This window comes from Pyxicephalus adspersus, chromosome 8 (genome assembly GCF_032062135.1).
Source record: "Pyxicephalus adspersus chromosome 8, UCB_Pads_2.0, whole genome shotgun sequence".
In the NCBI taxonomy this organism is placed as follows: Eukaryota; Metazoa; Chordata; class Amphibia; order Anura; family Pyxicephalidae; genus Pyxicephalus; species Pyxicephalus adspersus.
The window spans coordinates 49,227,765-49,237,622 of record NC_092865.1 but is presented as its reverse complement, the minus strand read 5'-3'; the positions used below and the strand labels follow the sequence as shown (position 1 = coordinate 49,237,622).

Sequence of the window (9,858 nt, the reverse complement as noted above, 5' to 3'; positions counted from 1 at the left end):
AGACGCTGCTACTGCAGATCACCTTCTGAAAATACAATTTACCTGGCTGTCCAGCTAATTGTCTGGCTTCAATGCCTTTTAAAGTTGGATTAGAAGAGGAAAAGAGAGAACTAGGGACCGATCAGCCCATGTGCTGCCAAGAAGCATTCAGGTAGGAGGAGTGAGCAAATTAACAAAGACATAAGCTAATCAGCGCTGCATTATATGTTGGCGCTATATACATACTATTTATTATTAATAATAATAATAATTACTAATAATTACTATTCTTCTTTATTCACTGTCCAGAAACAGACTGGGGCAGGTCCAGCACAACCTGGGCTCGGAGGAAGTAGGATGATGATGCCCAACAGAATGAGGACATCTAGTGGTAGCAAAAAGTACTGCATGGGAAATCTCGCCATTGAAGCGGAACATTGCAGCAAAAGCTGATTTTGTATTTTTTTTTAATTTAATAGATACATTTATTTTCATCTTTTTGTTTTTTGTCTGGTGTTTAGCTTTAACTAATAACCCACCCTCCACCACCTTTTGCATCAAGCCCCATAATGGATATACATGTCCCACTTAACATCCTGCCAAATAGGTTGCACAAACAAATGCAATTAAAAATGTTTTTTTTAAATAAAGTGTACATATGATCAATTGTTTGCAAACAAAAGCAAAGACTTTTTAAGTTTCAAGAGCTTTGGACTCTTACTGTAAAAGCTGCACAGCCTGGAAGCGCATACGTGTTGAAGCATTTTCATATTAACATGCATGATAAAAGAACATATAATGGCTGTAAATGAACAGAACAGAATAACAGACCAATAAAAAAATGCAGTTTGTGCATGGAAGGTGACCCCCAAGTTCTGTTATATTTGTGTAGGCACTGCTCCCTCTGCTGGCCAATATATAAAACTACAATAATGACCATATTAGGAAAGTGGGAGGGAGAGTTGATAGAATGTAACCATGGAGAGAGAACTCAGGTCTCCATGGAGATGTAAACAATATAGAATCACACCACGTGGTCAGCATTGTGTGCCCTTTTCTGGAGGTTTGTCCATCATTTATACCCAGGGGGATGTCACCGGCTAAAGGTAAGTGGGGGGGGGGGATTTATGGGGATTTAAAGGATTTTTCTGATGGGGATTTCATGTGATCATTTTATTAGGGTTACATGGAGAGGGGGGAAGGAGGTGCAGTCATTGCATTGTGTGTGTGTATATATATCTATATATGCCTGTGAAGGAGCTTGCAATGTTCGCCCTGTCTGGAGGATCAAGGGACAGAACATACTCCAAGTGGACAGTGACCTAGCTGGGTTTTGTATACAGATTCCATTGCTGAAAGACAAAGTTTCTCATTACCCAGACACTGTGCTGGAACAAAATATATGTTGGTTCTATAGAAATATGCATTATTATTGTTGAATACAGCTCCACTTTTTCTTCTCCCCCCCCTGATGGGGATTGAATGATCCGTATTTCAGGGATTGGTGACACCTGAGCTTCTTTGCACAGTGCGGTTTGTCAGCGCTCCAAAGCAAAAAGTCACATGACTGATTTTGTAGAGTAATGCGATATCATGTTATGGGTGAATGCTTTCTGTACATCAGCGCTTTGTTACATATCAATCAGTATTTGATCATTGCGTGCAGTTTATGTTGTCATGTGATTTTCCAGTGACAGGGTCACCGCATTGAATTCCTGAGGATTTCCTCCCACCAGAACCCCCACAATGTCATCTCTCACCCTGGAGCGATCTGTTGTATCACGAGAGAGCACAGCGTCCGGATCCAGTAAGTGTTCTTGTAATTTGTTTTTTATGTCACCTTCCCTGGTTCCTCCTGTGGCTGTGTAACTGTGGAGGTGACATTAGAGTGTCAGCTCCTCCACCAGAGAATAATGGGACTGGCACTGTGTTCCCTAAAGAAAAGTATAACAATTGTATATGACTGCTAGGGTTGGGCGGTATTAGAGTGTCAGCTCCTCTGTACAGAGACTGATAGGTCTGGCTCAGCGTTCTCTGTACAAGCCTGCGGTATATGTCAGAGCTATAGAAATGTATAATAGTTGTGTGTGATTGGCGGGGTTGGGTGGTACAGACTCGTGGGACTGGCCCAGTGCTTTTTTGTAATCCGCCATGGTATATAAATGTAATACAATAGTGTAACACTGTGGGGGGATATTAGATTGTTAGCTCCTCTGCACAGAGGCAGATATGATTGGCTTATGTATGTTGGTTCTCCACCAGGGGGTGTTCGTACCACTTCTCACCGCTCTGCTCAGAGGTCCATTGTGAGCTCTGCTAAGTCCGACACCGACACAAAGTCCATCGTCTCAGGTAATCCGAGGTGCAGCTCTGGTGGGTGGAGTATTTGTTTCACTGCCTTATTTTCAGGATCATTTTCTTTCCTTCTCCAGCTCAGGCCAAAAAGAAGAAGAATGAGCCGAACCCCTTCAAGATCTCCCCAGATGCCGACTTCTTCCTCATCCGAGACCAGGAGAAGGAGAAGAAGCAAAGGGTGTGTAGTGAATACACCGATACTAGAAAGTATTTTTATTGGTGTAGATAGAGCAAGGATAGGGTTAAACCATCTGGATTTTGTGTTTCCTGTGTCCCCACTAGGGAGATTCATCCCAGAGGGACAACAGGAAGAAAGGAGAAAGAAGAGGGTGTAGCTTTTTAAAATTGACATTGTTCATATGTCTGTTCTTATACAGGAAAAAGAAATTAACAAAAATCTGAAAGTCCACCAAAAGGGCACATACACCACCAAGATGAATGCAAAGTTGGCCAGGCTGCGTAAAGAGATAGAAGAGGAGGAGATGGGGGAAGCCGCCGAGAGCGGGGAGAAGGCTATGGCCATGCTGGACACCACAGCCTGGAAGCTGGCAGTGACCAGAGGTGAGAACTGGTGGAAAGTGACCAATACAATTCAATATCAGGCACAGAAAGTCTATGGTGACAATCATTATATAGGACTGGATCAAAAGTGACACACTTCCTTTCGCAGGCTTACAGCGCTCACCCAAAGTATATCTATATGTATCTATATGTATATGGAAGAGCAACGTTGTCACACTAGGATAGGCACCAGGCAATGCAATACCAAAAATTTCAGCTATAAGAAACTCAGATATGTGGAATCCCCTAGAGAGTCCCGTTGTAAAGCAGACAGTTACTTGAGTGAATAATGTGTGAAAAGATTCATACATAGACCCCTTTAAGTCTAATTCAGTCTTCTTCTCCTAGACACGCACGTCCCAAGGGAAAGTGTTCATGAATTCATCAATAAGAAGAAGGAGATGTTCCTCCTGCAGGTAACACAACTTTTCCGACTTTCTCATTGGTTTATTAACTATTGGCTTTTAAACTGCAACAAGAAGTTGAAAGCTGGAACCTGATTGGCTGCTTTAGGAAATTGGGTTTACCAACTCCAACCATCTTGGCCAGTCAGCCATTTTTTCTCTATGGCCTTAATCCAATGCAACTAAAACTTTTAAAACAGTTGCAGCAACAAGTTATCTAACATGTCACCCATCATTGGTAGTACTCATTGGCCGTGAAACGGGATGAGATCCAGAAGTTGGAGGCCATGGCTGCTGCCGAAGAGATGAAGCTAGAAAAGGCAGAGCAGTTCCTGGAGGAGGATGCCGTGCGGTTTGATGAGTTTCTGAAACAAAATGACAGGAACTCGGTAGAGGCCTTAAAACAGTGAGTCCAAATATCCAATAGTGGTAAAACCTGGTGATGGTGGGGGTCACAACACATAGAGATGATCATTAAAGGGTAAAGGCCATGGTCTTGGAGCCATGCCCATCCTAGGTGATCCTAGAGTATTGCCTATCCTAGGTGGTCCCAAAGTTGTGCCTGTCCTAGAGCCATGGCCATCTTAGATTGTCCTAGGGCCTTGCCCATCCTAGGTGGTCCTAGAGCCATGCCTATCCTGGGTGGCCATATCCATAGTGGAGCCATATTCCTAGACAATTGCCATTTTACTAAACATGAAGGGGGTCATTAAGAACCAAAGCCTTGTAGCCAAAGGAATTCTGCCATGGTATCCCTTTACCAAAAATCTATCTTTTGAGGTTGGTGGGCTGACCTTTACCCACTATAAGGGTATCGGGTAGCTCATTGGTTTTCACTTATTTTTTCTTTTTCTCAGAGCCGACAAGGAAACCAAACTTAAGATGGAGCAGGTTGCACTAATCAAGAGTCACACGGCCCAGATGATGAATATCAAGAGGTAAGTGCCCTATTTTTTTCACAATGGTGCTCTTGGTTTTGGAGGTGGACCACATGACCTACTGGCCAAACTACAGGTACAACGAAGGTACCTGAGGTGGGAAGGGGGCTTACAGGAGCATAACCAGGAGCAAATATTTATCTGGGTTAATGCCATTCTCCACTTGATATCATTCTTATTTCAACCACCAGCCAATACAAGTGCATCCTGTTGTATTATTAAGCCACATTGAAAAAAATCTGCCCTAGGGTACATGGCATGGAGCAATCTTATTGGCTGGTGGCTGACAGGGAGCACACCTAGTGAAATCCTTGTAGAACTTCAACTTGCCACCCTACAGAACAACTTACAAAGCAGTATATAGACATCTGTCTCTTAATTACCAGTCCATTATCTGCTGCTCTCTAGCTCTGAATCCATCTAATTCATCCTTTCTCACCATTTTTACTCTGAGGAACCTTAAAAATGTTTCAAGTTTTGGGGAACCCCTACTAAAACCATAGAAGGTCCATGGAAAGATTGCACTGTACATTGGTGGTCAGTGGAGAGAATGTTCCCCTAAAAGGTAGCTAAAAAGGTAATTCTCTCTACTGACCAAAAAAGTATGGTACCCTCTATCCATAGACCTACTATGGTTTTGGTAGGGGTTCCCCATGACAAAACAATATTTCCAGGGTTCCTCAAGGATAAAAGGAGTGAGAAAGGCTAAATTAGATGGCTTCAGAGCTGGATAGCAGCAAATGGTGGCTGGTGACTAAGCAAGAGCCGCATGTCCATATAATGCTTTGGACTTTGTAGTGTAGGGTGCTACTAGCTCTGCCAAGTGGCATCTGACACAAACTGGCCACCATCACATGGGAGGTCAATAAGCCAAACCCCTAGCAACCTTCTCAAGAACCAGAAACCTTAGTTGAGTCTATTTCAAGGGTGCCCAACATATGGCCCATGGGCCACATATGGCCCACAGAGCTTCCAGATCCGGCCCTCTACTCACTCAATCTCTCCTCTCTCTGCGCGTTATCTTGCAGGGGATGGGGCGCACTGATCTTTAATGTTCCTCTATGAGATGGTGCTGCCAGGCTAAGACCACTTCTGTGGCTAACTTCCCCTAAAATTGCATCACTACGGCATCAGAAACTATGAAAAAACTTTACCTATCATACTATACCTATCAAAACTATACCATCATGTGCTACCCTGTCACACATGACCGGCCACTTACTTTCTGTGAATCTTAATTGCTCAGAAACCAGGAGATGTAGGTACCTGAAGATGTAGTAGTGAGAACATGTACCCCTTGGCCATCTGTCACATAAATTCTATTTCTTCTGGAAGTATCCATTGCAGAGATTTTGGGGTACAAAGTTTAGCGGCCCCCTAAAGGACACATGGTATGATGTAGTTTCTGCTCTGTGGTAGAGGAATGGTGAGTGGGGACCAATATATGACCAGCCAGCACTGTATGATTTAATTTTGTTTAATTTTGTATTTTTCACTAATAAAATGTCATATAAATAAAATGAGCATCAAATGGTGAATGCAAAAATTCTGTATTTGTCATATCCTTTATTTGGTGCATGTACGTTACAGTAACTAAAAACATTTCAATTTATTTTATTTTAAATTAAAACTATTCTAGTATATATATCTTAAATAACATATCTTTATTGTTTGTTTGCATTGTGGCCCGCAAGTTTTATCTCAATTTCAACAGTGGCCCCCATATGAAAAAAGGTTGGGCACCACTGGTCTAATCTATTAAAAAAGGTTGCAGCTAAGTGTTTGGCCACCACTACAAAGGAATCAAATCTGTTCTTTATTTGTTCTCCTAATCCAGTGACATTTCAAAATGTGAGGAGATCCTAAAAGAGTACCTGATGTACAAAGAATTTCTTTTCCGTCTGTCTCCCAAGGAGTGGAAGGAGGAAGTGCTGAAGAAGAAGGATACGAAGAAATCGCTCCCTCCCACCTCCAGAGAGAAAGAAAAACTGGACTCTGAGACCAAAGTCTCTACCTCTCCCATGCCAGGGAAGAGTAAGTACATCACAATGGGCCAATCGGTTGTTCAGAACCCATCAAGAAAGAATAAACTTTAACAAATCATGCTCACTGCGCCGAACCTTTCAGTACCGCCAACTCCCGGAGTAGGAGCAGAATACCATAATAGAAGGCAGCACTAGATAACATTCTTCAATAGACCCAAAAGTACAACACACAATACAACATGGAGGGAGGCATGGGTAGAGAAACAGGGCACAGATCGGGAAGTAGAGGAACAGAGATTAGGGAGGGAACAAAAAGGCTGGGAAGGATTCTGGTCGAAAGAGTACTTGTAGTGGGAGGCATAAGTATCAAAATGAAGCACTGGTATGGAATTGGGATACTGGTAATGGATGGGGTCTTACAGGTTGGGTAGGTAGAGCACAGACAGGTTGGGATAGGTTGTGGTAGTAGAAGGGGTACATGTAGTGAGGGACACAGGTAGCAGAGCACAGGTAGGGATTTTGGATACTGGTAATGGATGGTACAGGTAGGGTGGGAAGAGCACAGATTCATTGGAATGGGTTGTGGTAGTAGAAGGGGTACATGTAGTGGAAGACATAAGCAGTAAAGTAGGGCACTGGTAGTGAATTGGGATATTGGTAATGGATGGGTGGTACAGGTAGGGAAGCAGAGCAGTTAGAAGGGGTTCTGGTAGTAGAAAGTAGTAAACATTGGGGGGAGGTGCAAGTTGTGAAGGAGGATTACATTACAGGGAGGGATTCAATGTATTTCAGATGTAAGCTTTATTCTAAAGTAAAACCTCATGAGTGCTATGTTGGTCTTTCAGAAACAGAGAGCCGATCTTCAAGTCAGATCACCCAAAGCCGCGATTCTACCCGCGATCCCCGGCAGTCATCTAGGCAGAGCATGAAAACAGCAGGATCCAAGAAACTGTAAGTGTCATATAGATTGTTCATCCTCTGAAGGGTTGCTGTAAACTTAAAGATTTCAGATCAGTTGCTCCATCTGTGGCTAATGTCCAATAATTTCTCTTTTTAGGAGTAGTGCAACCTACCAGGCAGAAGATAAAAGCACATCGGAAAGCTTGGTATCCTCTGACAGTGATGAGGTGCGTACTTTTACTGTTTACCAGGTTGCAATTTAAACTAGTAAACCTTTTAAGAGTTTCACTACCCACTACTGTGCACACAAATGGTTGGTCCTTCCATTATTGCTACATTATATCTAAAATATACAAACATCTTTCCATATTATTGTGTTTAGACACTTCAACTGAAAAGTGCTGTTAATAATACAGAAAACAAAGACATTTAGACAAGTATGAGCTTCAAATCGTTGTGGTAACTATTTGGAGGAGGCATTTTATTGTTTCCGCAAGACTGGGCACAAGACCAGCACATTGTTCAAAATACAGGGGGCCACCACTTGACTACAGCTTCTACCCACCCAAAAATCTGGGGAGAATACTGGTCAGCTTCATAAAGACTTAGTTTGACCAGTTGAGTATCTTGGGTCTTCTGCACAGAGCCCTTACCTGAGCTATACCTTTAAAATGAATATTGGTATTCAGTATGCACCATGCTACCTTTAAGATGAATTAGAACACCGAGCGTGAGCCAGGCCTTCTCCTCCAAACCAGCACCCAATCTCAAAAATGCTATTTTAGCTTAACAAACACCAATTCCCATGAATCTAGAAGCCTTTCCTAAACTGTGGAGACGAATACGGTCACTATATGCTATTTGCTTTGGAATGCAATACCCAACAAACCCAAGAGTGGTGGTCAGATGTCCACAACTTTTGTAATACACCAAGTTTGTGTTTAATGTGTTTTTAGTACAGTGGCTATAAAAAAAGGCCCAAATAACTAATTTTGAGGCTTGGTCAATATGTTGTATCACTACGATGTGACTCAAACACTTTGATATCTGCCTAGGAACCCGAGCTGTACTTCACTGACCCCCAGCAACTCCTGGACATCTTCTCCGAGCTGGAGGAACAGAATCTCTCTTTGATCCAGAACTCACAAGAGACGGAGGAAGCTTTGGAGGAAATCAAACATACAATCACTACCACCCAGCAGAAAATGTAAGACTGAATAAGTAATTGAAAGTTGGTATTTAGATGTTAAAGTAAAGTACATCTGACCCATACATGGGTGGCATTCAATTTTCTAAAACATTAAATGTAACAAACAACTGCTTCCATTCAAAAGGCCCATCATGTAGGTCCTGGGTAGGTGATTCCCAAACATAATAAGCAGAATCCAGAAGGTGTAAGAGATATATTAGTTATAGTATGTATTAGTTATAGTGCTATCAATGCTTTTGGATGCCAAAATGATTTTACTTCATTGTAAAAGATAACAGAATAGCCTTATTCATTAGGGCCTAAAGTGCTGGTCAATGATGAACTCTAAGGAGTTGATGGATTTAGAAGATATTTTGTGAACTAAATTAGGCCTAAACCATCTTACTTTTGCATAAACAAGGGCAGATATGTTTTTGTTTCGTGGTACTCTTTAAGCAAGATTAAAAGTCAACATGCTTTGTATGCACTTATAGCTTTATTATGTGGTAAACCCAGTAAACCAGTAATATCTCAATTGCAAATGATACACATTGTACATTTTCTATTACTTTGCCTAGTAGCATCTCCCCAAGTTGTTTTTGGCTGTAGCATGTGTGTATTTTTTCACCAGGGAAAATGAGACACAACAGCTAAAAGAACAGATTGTTCATCTGAAGGCTTCCATTGCACAGGAACAGGAGAGGGCAGCAGACCTCGAGCTCAAGTCACGCGTGTTTGCCTTCGGACAGTACAAATCCGAGGATCAGGTGAGATTGGCATGTTTACATTATAAAGCTGGAGCATCAAGAGCAGCCTTTTTTCTACCATAGGTAAACCTTTGAATAAACTATATGGCTTAAAGCATACAGGTGATGCTCTCTTTTATATTACACCAGGGCAGGTCAAGGCCATTATGGCAGATGACATTTAACACACACATTACATTCCTCCAACCAGAATTATGTATAAACCTGCAAAGCAGTTTGAAGAAATCCTTATGTATATTAATTGCATGCAAAGGGATCATTTTCCAAGTTACTTTTCAAGTATTAATAAAAAGATGCTGATCTTGACATTTGTGGTGACGCCGTTGCTAGCTATCCCTAACTTTGGTTTGCAGGACAAGATGCTGACCTCCCTGAGCTCCAAGGTGGAGGAAGTATACAGATCTTGCATCGGGGAGAACCGTGCAAATCTCAATGCTCTACAGATGTTAATGGTGATCGAACACCAGCTGGAAGAACTGCTGGACAACATTGAGGTCATCCCTAAGGAGAGAATAGAGATTGCAGAGAAGGCCAAAGAAAAGGAGAGAAGACTCAGGTTTGGGCAGGGTTTTTATTAAATATTAGCGCTTGGGAAAATGAAGACAAACCAAAAATAATAAAGGCAAACAGGTGAACTGTTCATAGCATAAGATAATGTATTAACATTCCTGGCATACTTCTGTGCCCCGTGCCCTTGCATGGGAGTCATGCCTTGCCAAAATATCCATCAAAATGGCCAAAGATCCCAAACCCAGAAAAGGTCTAGGTGAAGATATAAGA

The 9,858-nt window shown here is 42.0% G+C and overlaps 1 protein-coding gene across 1 annotated transcript in view; it reads left to right on the top strand.

Annotated features, from left to right (window-relative positions):
* Positions 1-969: 969 nt before the first annotated feature.
* Positions 970-9,858, top strand: part of CFAP100 (cilia and flagella associated protein 100) — an 11,606-nt gene continuing 2,717 nt past the window's right edge. Inside the window, exons 1-14 of the mRNA XM_072420527.1 lie at positions 970-1,085; positions 1,671-1,786; positions 2,242-2,331; positions 2,412-2,512; positions 2,712-2,895; positions 3,244-3,311; positions 3,542-3,705; positions 4,157-4,237; positions 6,075-6,271; positions 7,068-7,173; positions 7,280-7,349; positions 8,178-8,329; positions 8,943-9,078; positions 9,432-9,634. Of these exons, the coding sequence (XP_072276628.1) occupies positions 1,726-1,786; positions 2,242-2,331; positions 2,412-2,512; positions 2,712-2,895; positions 3,244-3,311; positions 3,542-3,705; positions 4,157-4,237; positions 6,075-6,271; positions 7,068-7,173; positions 7,280-7,349; positions 8,178-8,329; positions 8,943-9,078; positions 9,432-9,634 (1,613 nt within the window). The 5' untranslated portion in view covers positions 970-1,085; positions 1,671-1,725. The remainder of the gene's footprint in view (positions 1,086-1,670; positions 1,787-2,241; positions 2,332-2,411; positions 2,513-2,711; positions 2,896-3,243; positions 3,312-3,541; positions 3,706-4,156; positions 4,238-6,074; positions 6,272-7,067; positions 7,174-7,279; positions 7,350-8,177; positions 8,330-8,942; positions 9,079-9,431; positions 9,635-9,858) is intronic.